The sequence below is a fragment of the Beta vulgaris genome, chromosome 4 (assembly GCF_026745355.1).
Source record: "Beta vulgaris subsp. vulgaris cultivar EL10 chromosome 4, EL10.2, whole genome shotgun sequence".
NCBI classification, from domain to species: Eukaryota; Viridiplantae; Streptophyta; class Magnoliopsida; order Caryophyllales; family Amaranthaceae; genus Beta; species Beta vulgaris.
Genome location: NC_079205.1, coordinates 5267360 through 5284973, shown reverse-complemented (window position 1 = coordinate 5284973; position 17614 = coordinate 5267360). Strand labels below are relative to the sequence as shown.

The 17614-nt window shown below is 34.7% G+C and overlaps 2 protein-coding genes across 2 annotated transcripts; one reads left to right on the top strand and one right to left on the bottom strand.

Moving 5' to 3' along the window:
- Positions 1-694: 694 nt before the first annotated feature.
- LOC104907047 (glucose-6-phosphate/phosphate translocator 2, chloroplastic) lies at positions 695-7155 on the top strand. The gene is made up of 5 exons (XM_010695901.4): positions 695-1428; positions 2239-2464; positions 3095-3317; positions 4308-4521; positions 6769-7155. The coding sequence occupies exons 1-5, from the start codon at positions 916-918 to the stop codon at positions 6778-6780; spliced, it is 1188 nt and encodes a 395-aa protein (XP_010694203.2). The 5' UTR covers positions 695-915; the 3' UTR covers positions 6781-7155.
- Positions 7156-8732: 1577 nt separating this feature from the next.
- On the bottom strand, positions 8733-15154 carry LOC104907045 (tryptophan synthase beta chain 1). Its single transcript, XM_010695900.4, has 5 exons — positions 14764-15154; positions 11348-11704; positions 10437-10879; positions 10252-10346; positions 8733-9104 (listed from the first exon to the last, which is right to left on the bottom strand). Exons 1-5 carry the CDS (start codon positions 15088-15090, stop codon positions 8929-8931), a joined length of 1398 nt encoding a protein of 465 aa, XP_010694202.2. The 5' UTR covers positions 15091-15154; the 3' UTR covers positions 8733-8928.
- Positions 15155-17614: the final 2460 nt, after the last annotated feature.

The following is a 17614-nucleotide window of genomic DNA, read 5'->3' as shown; positions in this document are numbered from 1 at the left end:
ATGAAGGTGGCGTTAAAATTATTTGTTTTCTGCGTTAGTAGTATGGTGACGTTTACTACTAGTTTCTTCCTGTTCATCTCTATCTCTTTTATTACTGGGCGGAGGTTGATTTTCAGCTGGTTGTATAGGAGGGTTATTATTGGTGTTGGGAACAGGGGTTTGTGGGTTTTCTCTGGTATGAGTATTTGTACCGTTGTTACGGTTACTGGGTCGGGGCTGTATTACAGTTCCCCTCGCTGGGTTGGTAGTGAATGGCACATTGTTTCGCTCTATCCAAAAATAAATACCCGAGACAGAGACATTGTGTAAAACAATGTTAATCCCGTTACTTTGTTGGTCCATGTTCGGGTAGTAAAAGGGTTGGGCTTGGAAAAAAAATTTAAACTTAAAAAAAAATGGATGTAAAAATTTTAAAGATACCTTAAAAAAAATTTCCGGTAGAACACTCGTGCTGATAACGTGTTGTGAGAAATAGAGAGAGAAGTTATGCAAATATATCAGAGAGTATTGTATTGCATTGATGTGAAGAATGATTTCTTACATCGGTATTTATAGGCAAAAGTATACTGTTTTTAACATTACATTTTCAACAATTTCTGCGCGGAAGAAAATTTTCCTAACATGCAGTAATGACATTCACTATGCTTGAACAGTGAAATTTTCTAATTCACTGTTTCTCAACAGCCTATGCTTTTTTGAATATTATACTCTCCAACTTTATTAGTATCACCTACCAAAATAAGGTTATTTCTATTAGTACCTACCATAATTTCAGAAGGGTTTTAACTAAAAAAAAAAAGCAACTTTTTATTCTCCTTCTCAGCCACCCACCAAACTCTCCAAATTTTGTTTCTTTGATTGATTTTCAACTTTGTTCTTGTGTATTGATCAATAAAGTTTTGATCTTTGGAAATAATGATGATTACTAGTTTTAAACAACCCACAATTTCTTTCACAAATCCTGATGTTTTGAGGCAAAAATCTCATATACCCACATCAAAATTTGCAAATTTTTCCCCAATAATTAGTCGAAAATCCGATCTTTTGATCCAAAAACCCCTTCAAATTTCAACTGCTAATAATAAAGTTCAAGGTTTGGGTTTTACTAATAATTTTGGGTTGTTAAGAGAAAGAAAATCTCTGATCAAGTGTGAAGCTTATGAGGCAGATCGATCTGAAAGCCCAGAAGTTGAAGTTCCTGGTGAAGCTGCTAGAAAGGTTAAAATTGGAATTTACTTTGCAACATGGTGGGCTTTAAATGTGGTGTTTAATATTTATAATAAGAAGGTTTTGAATGCCTTCCCTTATCCTTGGTTAACCTCAACTTTGTCCCTTGCAATGGGATCTTTGATCATGTTGGTGTCTTGGGGTACAAGAATTGCTGAGGCTCCTTCTACTGATATTGATTTTTGGAAGGCCCTTTTACCTGTAAGTTGTTAATTAAGGTTAATTTTAGATATTTATGAAAAAATTTGTTGAAGAAAGATGTAATCTTTGTGGGTTTATCATCATAATTAAGTTGTTGTGAATGAGTAGCTTTTAATTTGAGTATTTTGTTTGCAAATTTCATGTTTTTTGTTTTGTTTTTTAGTTGCTTGCTTATATTTAAAGAATTGTTAGTTGAAGAAAGATGAAATTTTTGTGGGTTTAAGTTGTTGTAAATGAGTAGCTTTTAATTTTGAGTATTTTGTTTGCAAATTTCATGTTTTCTGTTTTGATTTTTAGTAGCTTGTTTATATTTAAAGAATTGTTGTTTTAAGCTCTATTGTTGTTTTCAGGAAGAACTTATGACAATTTAATGGTGTTTAACTATTTTACTTTTAGATTAATTGCAATATCTAATTTTGTGTTTGTAGCAGCTTAAACTGATTTAATGGTGTTTTGCTTTAATTAAATGAGAAACACCATGATTGTAGTATATGAATTGCTTGGTATTTTAAAAGATGTCTAAAGTCGAGTGGTATTAATTTTTGGTAGTTAGGAGTTGCTATCTTAGTTTGTTGAATGATATGTTTGATACCGTTGCATTGACCTGGTGTAATATGGAATCTGATGGCTTTATGAAGAAAACTTTTTATTTGATTTGTCTTCTTATTGGCTATAGAACCACCTACTTTGTTTCTTTGATACAAATACTTGTCTATCTTAGTATTTCTGTTTGGTTTTGTCTATCTTGGATATAGTTTGGTCCCCAGTTATATTGATTTTGTTGGATTTTCAATGTATTGAATTTGGTAGGTTGCTGTGGCACATACAATTGGGCATGTCGCCGCTACTGTCAGCATGTCAAAGGTTGCGGTTTCGTTTACACACATTATCAAGAGTGCTGAGCCTGCTTTCAGTGTGCTAGTCTCAAGTCTCTTGTTGGGCGAGTCCTTTCCACCAGGAGTGTACTTGTCACTGCTTCCCATCATTGGAGGTTGTGGGCTTGCAGCTGTCACTGAGCTTAACTTCAATATGATCGGTAAGTGAAGTAGAAAAGATCAACATGTGCTTAATGTGTAATCTTCTTTGTTTTTGTCAACTTTGAATGTGTGACCTAATATGGTAATTGAGTCTCATGCACGGCTTATAATGCAATGTAAGCTGTTTGAGTTAATTGTTGTTTTGACCTTTTCATGACCATGGCTTTGATTAGGTTGCGGTGTTTCGGCTCTGCCTCTTGCTCTCCGTTGCAAATCTTCCAATGCAAGCAATTAGCTTATTCTTGAGATTTTAGCTGTTCAGTTAGTTATTGTTCTTTTGGCCTCTTACCTTGCAGCAACATTAATTACAGCTCTAAACTTTGTTGCTTTGTCTTCTCCTTCCAACTTAATGCAATTGCATATCGCAAACCTTGGAATACATTTACAATGTAGTGTCTGTTTTGCCCTCTAGTAATGAGAAAAGTCAGGCAACTTTTAGGTAGCAGCTGCCAACTTCACACAAAACAGTAAACATATACCTTGTTTTTTATCCAAAAGTTTGCATAATTTCAAGTCTAGGAAGTTCTATATGTAGAATATTCAGTTTTTTTCTTGTTAGAAGCTTCCAGTTTGTTGTTTTTGCTGTAATTTTCTTGATACTAAGTTTGGTATCTGTTTGTCCCATTCAGGTTTCATGGGTGCGATGATATCAAATCTGGCTTTTGTCTTCCGCAACATATTTTCAAAGAAAGGCATGAAAGGGAAGTCTGTGAGTGGGATGAACTACTACGCTTGTCTATCAATACTATCTCTTGTACTTCTCACCCCTTTTGCAATCGCTGTGGAGGGCCCCCAAGTGTGGGCAGCTGGATGGGAAACGGCTATCTCTCAAATTGGACCCAACTTTGTTTGGTAATATAATTTACTTCTGACTTATATGTTTTCCCTTTTGTGTTTCATTGTTCCTGATTGGTTCTCCATGTGGATCTTGTTTTTTGTCCTGTCTCTCTTCTTGTACTTGGAAATTAATGTGTGTAGTCCATCTCAGATTTGTTTGCTCATGGTTGATGTAAATACACGCTGATCATGATATGGAATTTATTCTTCAGCATGATTCGTCTTTATCTCAACTTCCAGGCCATTTGTTAGGGTGAACTTTCTGCTAGTTTATATATTTTGTCTCAACCTCCAAGCCATTTGTTAGGGTGAACTTTCCCCACATCAAAATTCTAAGAACCTTCAGTAGCTTGCACTAGTTTTTTCATTCTCTAGACTTCTTCCTGTCGTGCTGAATTGTCCTGAAGGTGGATTGCAGAATTCTGGAATACCTCCGTTCTCCAGATTATTCTACTTTAATGAGGTGTAAATCTCGAAGTAGCTCTTATTGTAATGTTTGATAGTTTCTGAGCCTGTAAATTTCCATGTCTAATAAGAATTCTTTGTAATGCTTGAAGTGCCCAAATGATTTAAGCTTTTTTGAAGCTCCTGAGTTGCAATCTTGACCTGGATTTTCTGTTTGCTTAAACTGTAAACCGACCTAAAGTAAGCTTTGCACATCTAGACACCGTAAATACAACCTAAAAGTTTCATGTATCCTTCAATTCTTACCCAATGAATGACATGTGTACTTGTATATTGACTTGTTATTTCTTAAATAATCCAATCCTCTTGAGTTGCAATCTTGACCTGGATTTTCTGTTCGCTCAAACTGTAAACCAACCTAAAGTAAGCTTTGCACATCTAGACACTTTAAATACAACCTAAAAGTTTCATGTACCCTTCGATTCTTACCCGATGAATGACATGTGTACTTGTATATTGACTTGTTGTTTCTTAAATAATCCAATCCTCTCGTAAGAGCCTTTTGTACTAATGAAATGTCACTGTTAATCTTTGCTATAGGTGGTTGGCTGCACAAAGTGTGTTTTATCATCTCTACAACCAGGTGTCATACATGTCACTGGATGAAATCTCTCCGTTGACATTTAGCATAGGGAACACAATGAAGCGTATATCTGTGATTGTTTCCTCCATCCTTATATTCCGAACACCTGTCCAGCCTGTAAATGCACTTGGAGCTGCCATTGCTGTCCTCGGGACCTTCTTTTATTCTCAGGTAAGTCTCAGTGATCCTGATACAAACGCCCTTATTGTGTGGTTGTGTGATTATGATGGTCTTGTGACTTATGTTAAGATGTTGCATTGACATCCTGATTTCTTACTATCTTTTTCCTTGTGCTGGTTCCCTGATGCTTGTGGACATCAAATTACGCCATTTTGAAACAATAGTTGCATATACTGATCTGAATCTCTAGAAAAGGGAAGTCACTCTCAGGAAGTAACTAGTAATATAATATGGTGATTGTACAGACCTGAGGATTGAAAGATAGGTCAAAATGGCAGGTCAATAATACCACGCATTACTCTACTAGCTAGTGGCAATTCCCTCAATCTCTAAATGTTTGCTTTACCTGTGTTTCTCTGATCTTCAAAACATATGTTTGACTATTAGTATTTTAGTTAATTAAAATAATCTAAGAGTTTCTATATGGCAATATATGCCAGGACAAATCTGACGAGATCCCAGATGATTATTTGCTATATACTACATTTCGATGGAATTTTGCCAATTACTTAATGTCCTTGAGTAAGGCAACTCCCAAGACAATTTTGGATTCATCATCTCTTATGATTTTGAATTTCACCCACTTCAAAGCCCATATAAATCTACGCATTCCTAGTTATCTAACCAAGGGCAGAGAGAGAAACAAAAGATTATCAAGTTTTCACAAAAGCATGATAAACAGAGAGATACTTGGTAGGAATTAAAAGCCTCTGGCAAGGCGGTGACAATGATCGGACTACATAAAGATTAGAACTGCTCACAGCTATGTAAGAAAAAGATATGCTTTTCCCCCCTTCCTGAGATGCTTAAATGTCCAAATAGGGGGAGATTACCATAGGTAGTCTTATAGTTGCTGGCTATGAAAGATTTATTGGCCAAATTATATGAAATTCTCAAGGGGTAGCTCAAATGTGATTACTTCGTCAGAACTTATGAGAAGGTCCTGAATTATAATGTATTGAGTGAATATTTGAGTAGATTTCTAATTTCTTATCATAAGGTGGATTGGGTCTAATGTATTTCCAAAGGATAAGTAACAGCACTCTGGCAATTTGATTGTTAACTTGAAAAATCTTGTACGTCAGTAATCCAGTTGTCAATAACATCACTTAAAACTAACCAGACCTATCATCTCTACTTGCTATCATGAACAACCTTTGTTTTATGAATCTCATATATTATGTGGACCCATCTCACATGAGCCTTACAATGAGAGAGCTAACAGCCTAACAGTGATGGATAATTGTTCTTTAAAAAAAAAAGCAAGTCAGCCCAGAAGAGGATTTAAAATTGCAATGAAAGTGCAACAGGTCACCGTTGAGTGTAAAAAATCTATTTTTGATGGCTTTGTTGTTTGGCACCGGTAGGGCCTATCATACTAAGACTTGATTTCACGTTCTACTATAGATCCTCTCTTAAGTTTATTTGTACCCTCGCTTTCTCTAATTTATCTAGATATCAGGCAAGACATTCTTTTTTCATCTCACTTTCAGTCAATCAGTTTAATAACGAGTTTGAAGCTTGGAAGTAGCCAATATCACTAAGTTCTAACACTATAATGCTTCATTTGCTCTCCAAATCTAGGAGTCAAGCTGCTTTATATAAGGATTATACTATACACCCGCCCACCCGGGTCATCGGGTGTACCTAGAGCATTGTACACCCGCTCATATTTACATGAGTGGAGCATGTGAGAGTTACACCATTTTGTAGTATGCGAATTGTTCGCATATTGGTGCTAAGTAGAGTCAAGTAAACTTTATGTTCTAAACCAAGTTTCTTTTTAAACAATAAGAAACTATCGGCCGTTGCCAGCATGCTTGGGTGATGGGGAGAAAACAGGAAATATTCAGTTGTTAGAAACTATAGAAAGTAATGACTGGAAAGTACCACAGCAAGTAGCATACTTTTGTTTGGTTAGATTTACCTGAATTAAATAGGTAGGAACTGCATGCACGCACATCTTAGTAGTAGAAATAATGGACTCCGAACATTTATATCGTCTGCAAGCAGCTGACTCCTGGAAATATTGATTCATGGGAAACGAAACAATCTTCTTGCATTTAAGCCTGGCATCTTAAGAAAGATTATGCTGGACTACATCCATCTCGACTTCGAATTGCTCATCCTCTACTAGACTAATCCCATGTTGCTCTTATGTCTTGTATAATAAATCTAACTTTTGAATTAAGCCTCGGAGTTTTGTTTTTTAACCATGGACGCAATGGTTTCTTGCAGGCAAAGCAATAATAAGGATCGGAGATTCAATCCGAGCGGGATGTAAAGCATGTTCTATGAGTTAACAAGGGCAATGTGGTGGTGGTGGTGGTGTGGAAGTTGAATCTTTTCCTTCCATTTCAACAAGTATATTATGGCCACTGGATTTTGATAAGGTTGGAATGGCATAGTTGGGATTATGTTGTAGATAGAAATAGTACTACTTTGTTAGATTTTTATAATAATCATAAGAAAACAAGACAATTACGTCCTTAGCTTGGGGACGAGGCGGATGATTTTATCTGCTTTCACGTGGCCCATGAAGAAATCTTTCAAGTTTCAAATAAAACAAGTGTGTAAACTTTGTCTTTTGGTGCATAAAAATGCCAGTGTAACATTTTATTGTCATTTATGCATATTTTTTCCAAGTAAATTTTGCTGTGTTATCAATACCTTCAAGTTCCAAGGGTTATTTTTCGAGTTGATATTATTGAGTAACCTAAAATGAAGAATTCATCCTAATTGTTATTTTCTTACTAGACCGTCTATTCTAATAATTTGTGAAACAGTAAACATCAAAATCCACATTCTTCTATTAGCTTAAACAAACATAGCCAATTATGGTGGAATGATTACAATTGTTTGTTATAGCACCAACCTCCTTCAGACAACCTAATCTAAGCTTAGCATATGAGGAAAAATTACAAAACAATACTAAGAGACTAAGAGTACATCTTGCGGACACTTTTACATTTATAAACGTTACATCTTGTTTTATTATTTGTAAGGTTTCAACAATATTAGAATTCTGAGCCAATCACCCAAGTAGAACTTGTTTAACCTACAAACCATCCCGAAAATTCCGAGTTAGGGTAAAAAAAAAAGGTAGGGTTAGAAAGAGAAAAAGATAAATAATTAAGAATGCACATAAAGGAAATCAAAGATAAAAATAATGAAATGTTGAATATAAAAATTCCCCACTTCCATCCCCTAAGTCAATAAAGGGAACGAAAAGGAAAAGACAGCTAAAAAAAAGACCGTATTCACAATAAATTTACTATTTACCGGAAATCATATGATATAGTCCGTTTTCATTTGATATAGTCAATTTTCATTTGACCTTTGATATGGTTAATTTTCGTATGATATAATTGTTTTTTTCTAATATAACCAGTTTCCGTGTGATAAAAAATTTTGTAGGTGCACAATAATTTATTATGAACCCGATCCATCCAAGACATTTTGAAAAGAAAATTGGAAGTAAATAAAAAAAGAGAAGGGATTGCCACATTTTACCATATATTAATAAAAATCAACAAATAATACTGTGGTCTAGCTCCTATATAACTGCCACATCTATGATGTTGATGCCAGCGGCTTCTATTTTACTACTCCCTCCATCCCATAATATGGTGCCTACTTCATCTTTGATGAGCCAAACTTTAAAATCTTTGATTGAATATTCTCATTTGTATATATAAAAAAAACATATTCATGTCGGATCTTGTTAGATTCTTCTCAATATGTAGTTTCATAATATCAACTTTTTATATTTTTTATTACTACATAATTGAAGATATCAAAGGTCAAAATTACGTCTTGGAGACCGTGTAAAAAAGAAACAAGCACTATATTATGAAACGGAGGGGGAGTACTATTTTTAATATATTACATGATTTGTAGTTATAGTAGTCTTATAGACTTAGAGTTACGTTTTCTTTTTTGGATTTCGTTTGTAGGTAGGCTTCATTATAATGTGTCAAAAACCTATCCAAAAATACTCTTAACCATCAAAGCAAGTGAGGAAAATACATCCAATTGTTCAATTTTCTCTCTCATTTACACTTATCAGGCTTAACAGTTGATTAACACTGGGGAAAAATAAATGATTGAACGCAGCCGGTTTTAGATGTCAGTCTCGACGATCTCCTAAAGACTTTCCCTAGCTAGATCAAACAGAAATCACACTAGCTTCAACTCTCATATTGGCCTTGCTCCAGACTTTTATTATTACGAAATGATGGCGAAAAAACAAAGTTATAATCTACAATTACAGTTCCTGTGTGTGATTTTAGATGTTATTTGAGCATAAACATGGTCGGCAGCTTAGACAACCACAGCCACAATACAAGATTACTATTACAACTTAATTCTTTTACTCAGAATACACCCAGTCTGACATCACATCTTCAAGTGCTTGATCGCCGTTTGTACATCCTTATCCCCTCTGCCGCTGCAATTGATAACTAACTTGGTGCCATTCGGAAGAGTAGGACACAGTTTCTCCAAAAACGCTAGCGCATGAGATGTCTCCAGAGCAGGAATAATGCCTTCTAATCGAGATAATCTCTTGAATGCTGAAACAAGGAGAGAGTTTACGTAAGACGATCACGCAAAAAGTCTTATCTAATCAACAGCATAAAGTGCAGCTGAATTGCTTACCACTACAAGTCTATAAGTTCAATGGAATAAAAATAATACTTCTATGCTAAAGTCACACATAAACCAATCAAACTAAATATGAGCAGTTTGAATGTACCCTGTCTGAACCGTTGCCTTCATTACAATAATGATTTGACCAAAAGACTGGGAACGGGCATGGTGGATGTGGAAATAACAATAATAAGCTTTATTGGCTTGGAAGGAAAGCATATAATGCATAGTGATTCAGAAGGGGGATGGATAGGAGGAAAAGAGGAAGGTAAATAAGCGGAAGGAAAATGTGGCAATCCTTCCGTTAAAAAGGAAAACATTTATCACCCTTTACACATCAAACAAAGAAAAATGGCGAAACCACTTCTCAGCATGTTTTTCTCTCGACATAACACTCACTTCGTTTCATTTTTCTGGTTTTGGCTACTGTCAGTTATTATTCCCACACCCAGTGATCAGCTAGCTCTCCTCTTTGGTGTGTGGGATAGTAATTAAGATGCAAAGCAAAACATTCCTTTGTAAGCGCATTACACTTCCTAATAAGAAGCAGAAGGTGTAGTCATTCTACTCATAGCAATGAGCGTAAACTCATTTCTCCCAAAGTAATGAAAAGGGAGAGTGGGAGTTACTACCTCCAATTCATCCCCACTCCTACATTTTATAAAGAAAAACCTTGTAGTTGAGCACAGAATTACAATTAATCAATGAAACAACAGAGGAAACTCAATTTTGATTATAGGTGAGACAAAAAGATTATCACTAACAAGTAGTTGTAATATGTCATCGAGAATATCAATCATTAAAAATCAAAGTCACGACCTTCAACCACATCCTCCTTCAAAGTAATGAGGCAACATGACAATAATATTAGCAAGATAAACTGAAGCTCAAAGTCACAAGATCCAAGCTTTTTACTCCCCCGGCTCTTTTTAGGGTAACGGAAAATTGGTTGACCGGAACTGGAAAGAGCTTTAGACAGTAAACAACAAAAGTGACAAACTAGGACACACAAACAGAGAAGCATACACCTAAAATTTAGATGATCATCTTGGCCAAATTTGTCTAATTTACCTTCCAATGCCTCTTCGTCAGTGACACTGAAGTACTCAGCACGTCCCAGGTCTTTCAGATAGCTATGTTCAGGTCCAACTCCCGGATAGTCCAAACTGAATGTTGGAAGGAAAGGTTAAACAATTATACGACAAACCACAATGAAATTATTTCCAATCCATTCAAATAATCAACAAATGACATACCCTGCACTAATTGAATGAGGCTCTACTATCTGCCCATCATCATCCTGCAATAGATAGCTCATTGCCCCATGCAGCACTCCAACCTCCCCTTTAGTCAAAGTAGCTGCATGCTTGCCACTATCTAACCCGAACCCAGCAGCCTCGACACCAATCAACCTAACTTCTTTCTCCTCAACAAACTCATGGAAAAGTCCCATTGCATTTGAACCTCCTCCAACACAAGCAAGTAGCACATCCGGCTTGCCACCCCATTTCTCCAATGCCTGTTTCCTAGTTTCTTTACCAATGACTGCATGGAAATCTCGGACCATCATAGGGTATGGATGAGGGCCAGCAGCAGACCCCAAAATATAATGAGTTGTCTCCACGTTGGTTACCCAATCCCTTATAGCTTCAGATGTAGCATCCTTTAGAGTGGCTGTGCCAGAATGGACAGGTCTAACCTATTACCAATAAAATTAAGAAAGATATTGAGCTTTGCATTCAAAGTTTAGGCAATTACTTCTTCCATTTTCTATTAATTGCAACGCTTTTGACTTTCACGCTAGCCAATGCACAAGTTTGGCCATTAATATAAGGAATAATATTTTAAGATATATTACCAGAAAATTGATATTTTGTAAATATACATTGAAGTGAATTCAACATTTTATATAATATATTTTTTTCATATATAAGTTAAAACTTTCTGGTCAAAGTTAATATATGAATAGTGCAAAAGTCAAAGCATTGCAACTAATTAAAAAAAGGCGGTAGTATATTACTACACCCAAGCAGGAGTAATCGCACATATATAAAACATACGTAGTGTGCTTGTGGCAGCCTACACCCTAGAGATTCAAAATAATTATCCAAATATGCAAGAGAAGGCAAGGAAAAGACAATTCAACTCAAAGCTGAGCATAACAAACCTCGGCACCGAGAAGACGCATTCTGAAAACATTTAAAGCTTGCCTTTCCATGTCTTGTGCCCCCATGTAAATGATACATTGCAAACCAAACCTAGCACACACGGTAGCAGTTGCAACTCCATGTTGACCAGCTCCAGTTTCAGCAATGATACGTTTTTTTCCCAATCTCTTGGCAAGCAAAGCTTGACCAATAGCATTATTAATTTTGTGAGCACCAGTATGGTTCAGATCTTCCCTCTTTAAATAAATGTCAGGCCCTTGACCATTAGCAAGCTTGTAATGCTCGGTAAGGCGTTCTGCAAAATATAGAGGGGTTTCTCTCCCTACATAATCTCTCAAAATGCCATCTAGTTCTTTCTGCAACAAAAATCATTTCTTAATATAAAAACTCAAGAATACATATATTTGGATCATACAGTAAGCATGTTGAGGGCTAATAAATAACTTTAGAATGAAGAGAGTGTGTTCAAAGGTATACTAACGATTGACTGTATTGAATATCAGAAATTTTTAAGTGGACAAATATTATGGAATGGTGGAGTATTCGGTAAAAAAACATATCTAATCAGCAAATTTTAGTTTAAATCAGTAAAATGAGTTGATAATGAGTACAAGTATGCAATTATCTGCATACTATAAGTCTATAACAACACTATAGAAAGAAACTATTCATATGAAGTTTTTTTTCATAAAAAAATCCAGCAAAAATTAGTACTATCAATCAACATCAATTTTGATTAGTGAAACCAAGAGAGTGCATAAGAAAAAAAAACACCAGAGCATTACAAAAATCAATTCGGATCAGATAAAATAAATTCTAATCAATAAAATTGGTTTAATCTGTACAAATTAATCGGCACAAATCAATTATAATAATTGTCATCCATAACTTTTACCATTAATATCATTAATTATCACTCAATTAAAAAAATTAATAACTTTTGATATCTGGAGACAAATCTAAGAGATCCCACTTGTCACCTAACTATGTTTATCTTTACGATATAAACTAGTTCGTGTTTCGAGCAATATGCCCCGGATTATTTACCAAAATGCATTTGAAGTCTTAAAAAATAAAAATATTATCTTTTCTTTAAATGATTTTTCTTTAAATGATATATATATAGATCACTAAAGATCATTGTTCAACGAGAAAAACTACAAGGTATATATATGTTCAAATTAGGTACAAAAAGTAGAGTACAATTCTCTATCACATAAGCCAAACACACGAAGAGTTTAGTGTCTACCTAAAATACCTTAAATTGCATTTTTTTGTTATTCTAAAATTTAACGTTAATATACTAGGACTATCGTACCTATTTTTATAACTTAAAGTACACATTGCGTGCATTTGAATCTGGTGTTCTATAGAGCACAACCAATGGTTGCCCTATATTTTGTGGTTATTAATTATTTTATTATTTTCTCACTCTTTCACCTACCCTACCATTTTTTCTCTCTCCTTCATTTCCTTCTTTGCTCCTCTTTTTCTTGGTCCATCATGAAGAGTTAGGCATCACTTTCTTGGCCAAATTTTTTCTCTCTCCTAATAAACTAGGGATATTCCATTTGATACCATTGAATTTTTGGCTTTTCCATTTGGTACCATTGTTATTTTAAAATTCCACATGATACCACTCTAATTTAATATTAATCTTTATCATACCATTTTTTAAGTAAAATGTTAGTTAATGGTTGAACAAGAATACGATTTTGTTTGGGTTTGCATGTTTCTATTTGGGGTTGCAAAAATTTAATAAATTGAGATTTTAGGGTGTTGTTTTAACCCTTAAAGCTCTATTTTTCCGTCAAAATTTTCATAAAAAGGATCATAATATTCTATGTCTTTTTATTGTCAAATATGACCTCAACTTTGACCTTAATGACTAAAACGATTACTAAAAACTTAACGCAAATTAAAACATGTAAATCGAAGTAAAACTCTAACCTATTCTAACTTAAATTAACATTTTACTTAGTTGAATGCTACAATAGAGAATAAAATCAATTTGTAGCGATACCATGTAGAATAACTGAAAAATAGTGATACCAAATAAAAAAGCCAAAAGTACAATCGTACCAAATCGAATATCCCAATAAACTAATATTACTTTTATACTATCTCCTCTCATAACCCATCATAACCCATAAGAGCACTCCCAATGGTGACATAACTCATCACCAAAATCAGAAATTTTGGGTTGAACAAAAAAAACATGCATCCCATTGGTGATAGAAAACCTATCACCAAATGACATATTTTGTCATCCATCACCATGTGAACAAAACCATCAGCAAATGAAATGTGGGAATGGAAGACAAAATCAGCCTAGTCACACACAGCCAGCCAGTGGCAAGCTGCCACGTGGCTGCTGCTGTGTTCTTTTTGGGAAATTTCGTGGAAATTTCCACGGAATTTCCCAGAAAATTCGTATTTCAAAAAAAAAAAAAAAATACCAAAATTCATATTTTTTTTCCCTCTATAAAATGATACCCATATTGATATATTTCAGAACAAAAAAAAAACACTTCTCCTTCTCACCTAAAAAGAGGGAAAAAAAATCATATTTTCTAATAAATTTTTATTTTACTAATAACCCAATAATGATAATTAATTTTGGTAATTAATTATTATAATTTTAAGTAATCATAAAATGATTCATTTTTATTTTTAATATGTAAATTATATTATTTATTGAAGTAGGAAAGAGAAATAGGAGAGAGAAAGTTGAGGTGGGGTAGTGAAAAGTAGGAGAGATAAAGTGAAGTTTGATGGTTTTTTTTGTTCATGAGTGGGGTGGAGGTGATACATTTGATCATGAAATGATCAAAACATGAGTAAGTAAGAAATTTTGGTGATCAAACCCATCACCATTGGGAGTGCTCTAAGGAGGACAACCATTGAGAATAATAGACCCTTGATCAAACCATTTCAGTTCACGATATATAACCCACGTGAAAATCAAGAATAAAAATTTTTACCCAAATAACAGACCTGTCACTTCCATAAACCAAAACCTACTGAATCCCCTGTCCCCTCACCAACCACATATTTTCTTATTAGAAAAAAATAAAAAGAGAACATTATATTGAGGATTGCTTTCAAATCTAATTCCCAAATCACTCCAAATTAATGCTATCACATCATCAATTTCTCTTTTTAAACCAACATAATTTTCCAAAAAAAATAATTTCTTGAGCAAAAAAAAAGCACCACCTCTCATTCCTAACAATGAATCGACAACTTCAACAAAAAAAAAACTAGGGATTTCATTAATGAATGACAGAAAAAAAATTATTCATAACAATTATTCAATGAAGTAGAAAAAAGATTGGCAACATTTCATGATCATCAAACCAATTAATTTCACCAAAATTAAAAATTTGAAAAGAAGTAAGAATGAATTAATAACCTGAAAATCGTCATCTTTGGATAAAGAGCGAAAAGCGGATTCGAGCTCGGAAAGAGCGTACATTAGGGTTTCAGGAACATATTTTCCGCCATATTTACCAAATCTTCCGAAAGAATCAGGTCGTTGAAGGACGCTCAAATCTCTATCCTCGGCCTTAGAAGGCATATCTGGGGCCATGACACAACAAATTGAATGTCGAATTGGGGGAAATTTTAGGGATTTGGAAGGAAAATGAGGAGAGAGATTGAATGTTGTGGTAGATTGGTAGGGTTTTGGGAGAGATGAGGTTTTGGTTGTTAGAGTTGCTGTGCTTGTTGCCAAGGCCATTTTACAGACAATATTTTGTAGAGAAGAGAGAAAGACTGGATTTTCTGAAATAAGGTCATAGAAAAGTTAACCTTGTGTTATTTATACACCTACTACTACTGCCTTAAAATGTATTGTTTGGGGTTGACATTTTGTGACCGATAAAGTTGTACTTTACGATTTTGATGGTTAAATAATGATTTTGTAGTTTTATAATTAGATTATTCAAAAATTATTAAAAGAGATGGTCTAATTTTAATATAAAAGTAGACCTAATTACTATATGGATTAAACTAGTCACCGAAAGAAATTAAACTAGTCATTATTGGGCTAATTCCTTTTTTAATCTTGGCTTACCATTACCTAATTTTAATTTAAGAGTAGGCCGTCTTTTAAGAACAAACTCTAAATTATTTTGTTTTGATATTGTAACATTTATGTTTTACCTAATAATATATGTATATTAGGTGAATCTAAAATGGAAGGTTATCATAATGATTTTTATGTCCAGATTATGATATTTGTTACCTGATTTGCCTCGATCTATATCCGTAATTGAATTTAGATAGTTCCATACTTATATTAATGAATAATGGTCGATTTTCTTTTCTATAAATGAATGATTTTATAGTTTTATGATAAGCATTTTTTTATCAAAAAAAATTACGAGTTTATTTCAATTGGAGTTTTCGAATCTAATTAGAAAATACATTGTGTAATATTCTTTCTTTTCTTTTTGTTTTGTTTTATACCAACAAGATATTGTGTGATGATTTTTTTTTACCATATACTGGTGTGAAAATTAATGTCATCTTTTGCAACTTTTGGGTTACTTAAATAAGAACATTGTTGTGACAAAGAGATAATGTTGAATTAAGTGGGTTTAAATAGTGGAGCAATGTAGGGTGGAAAGAGAACCAACATATACCAAAAAAAATTTTAAAAAAATGCAAACTAGCATGATTTGTGATCAATATAGTGAAGATAATGAAAATGAGTAAAAAGAACAATAACCTATAATAGGATTGTTAATAGACTAAGGGCTTGTTCTCTTCGACATAAAACAGCTGAACTGAACTGAACTGAACTGATCTGAACTAAACTGAATTGAACTGAACTGAACTGAATTGAATTGAATGAACTGAACTGAACTGAATAGTGATATGTGAGAGTAAAAGTATTGTCAAGAGCTGAACTGAACTGAACTGGTCTGAACTAAACTGAACTGATCTGAACTGAATTGATCTGAATTGAACTGCACTGAAAATAAGCTGGGGAGAACAGGCCCTAAGGGTTTGTTCTCCTCACCTTGTTAACAGTTCAGTTTAGCTTTGGACAATACTTTTACTTTTATATATCACTATTCATTTTAGTTACTTCCTCCGTTTTTTATTAGATGTTACACTTTCCTAAAACAGAATACTTCAAAATAGATGTTACACTTTTTTTTATTTCCTAAATTGGAAAGTTTTAGGCTGCAAAATTACTCACTTATCCTTACTTATAACAATTAACCAAAATTAAACTAACTTATTTAACCTCATTATATACTAATCTAAATTAATTAAACCTCCTCCCTCTCTTCCACCACCCCTCCCCCACCACCTCAGCTGCCCAATCCCTTCCCCCACCTCGCAGCCCCCTTACCCACCATCACAACAGCCCCACCCACGAAAACCTCCCCCACCACCCCCACCCACCAAAGACCACGCCATCTTCGCGAAAAACCATGTCGATCCTCCATTTTCGGCGATAGAGGTGGGGTTTTCAAGGTTGGGATGGGGTTTTCGGCGGTAGAGGTGGGGTTTTGCGAGGCTGTGGTAAGGTTTTCGGCGCGTGGGTGGGGTTTTCAGGTGTGTGGGGATTTCGGCGGGTGGGGTTTTCTGGTGGGTGGGTAGGATTTCGGCAGGTGGGGGTGGTGGTGGGGAGGGGGGTTGCGGGGGTGGGGAAGGGGTTGGGTTGTTGCGGTGGTGGTGGGGGAGAAACCAAGTTGTGGTCCCTCTTTTTTCTCTCCTCCCTTCCCTTAAACCCCCCACATGCTTAATCCCTTACCCTTATTCTCTCCTAATCACTCCTTCAATTTTTGCATAGGGAACCCAAATTTTCAAAAGTGTAACATCTAATAAAAAACGGAGAAAGTATATTCATTTCATTTCAGTTCATATTTTAGTTCAGTTTGCCGAAGAGAACAGACCCTAAGAGATTGCTTGGATTAAGGAAAATAAGAGGTTGAAAGATTGATGGGGTAAAATTTGTGAGTTTTTTTTAAAAGGTTTAGGTATGAGAGTGAAGATTACATGGATTAATCTATTGATCCAAAAATAAGAGCAACAATTATCCGCCACCATTCCTGGGTAACTTTTGCCTATGTTTTTGAACTGGGAAGATATAAACTGTAAAGGTAGGAGATAGAGAGGAAGGAAGAAAGAGCATGTGACAAAGAAAAAAAAATATGCCCTGCTTATGAATACCAAACTTCCCAATTAGTAAAATATCTCTATTATATATCTCTATTACATAAGGGAAGGGGAGAGCAACGGTGTCC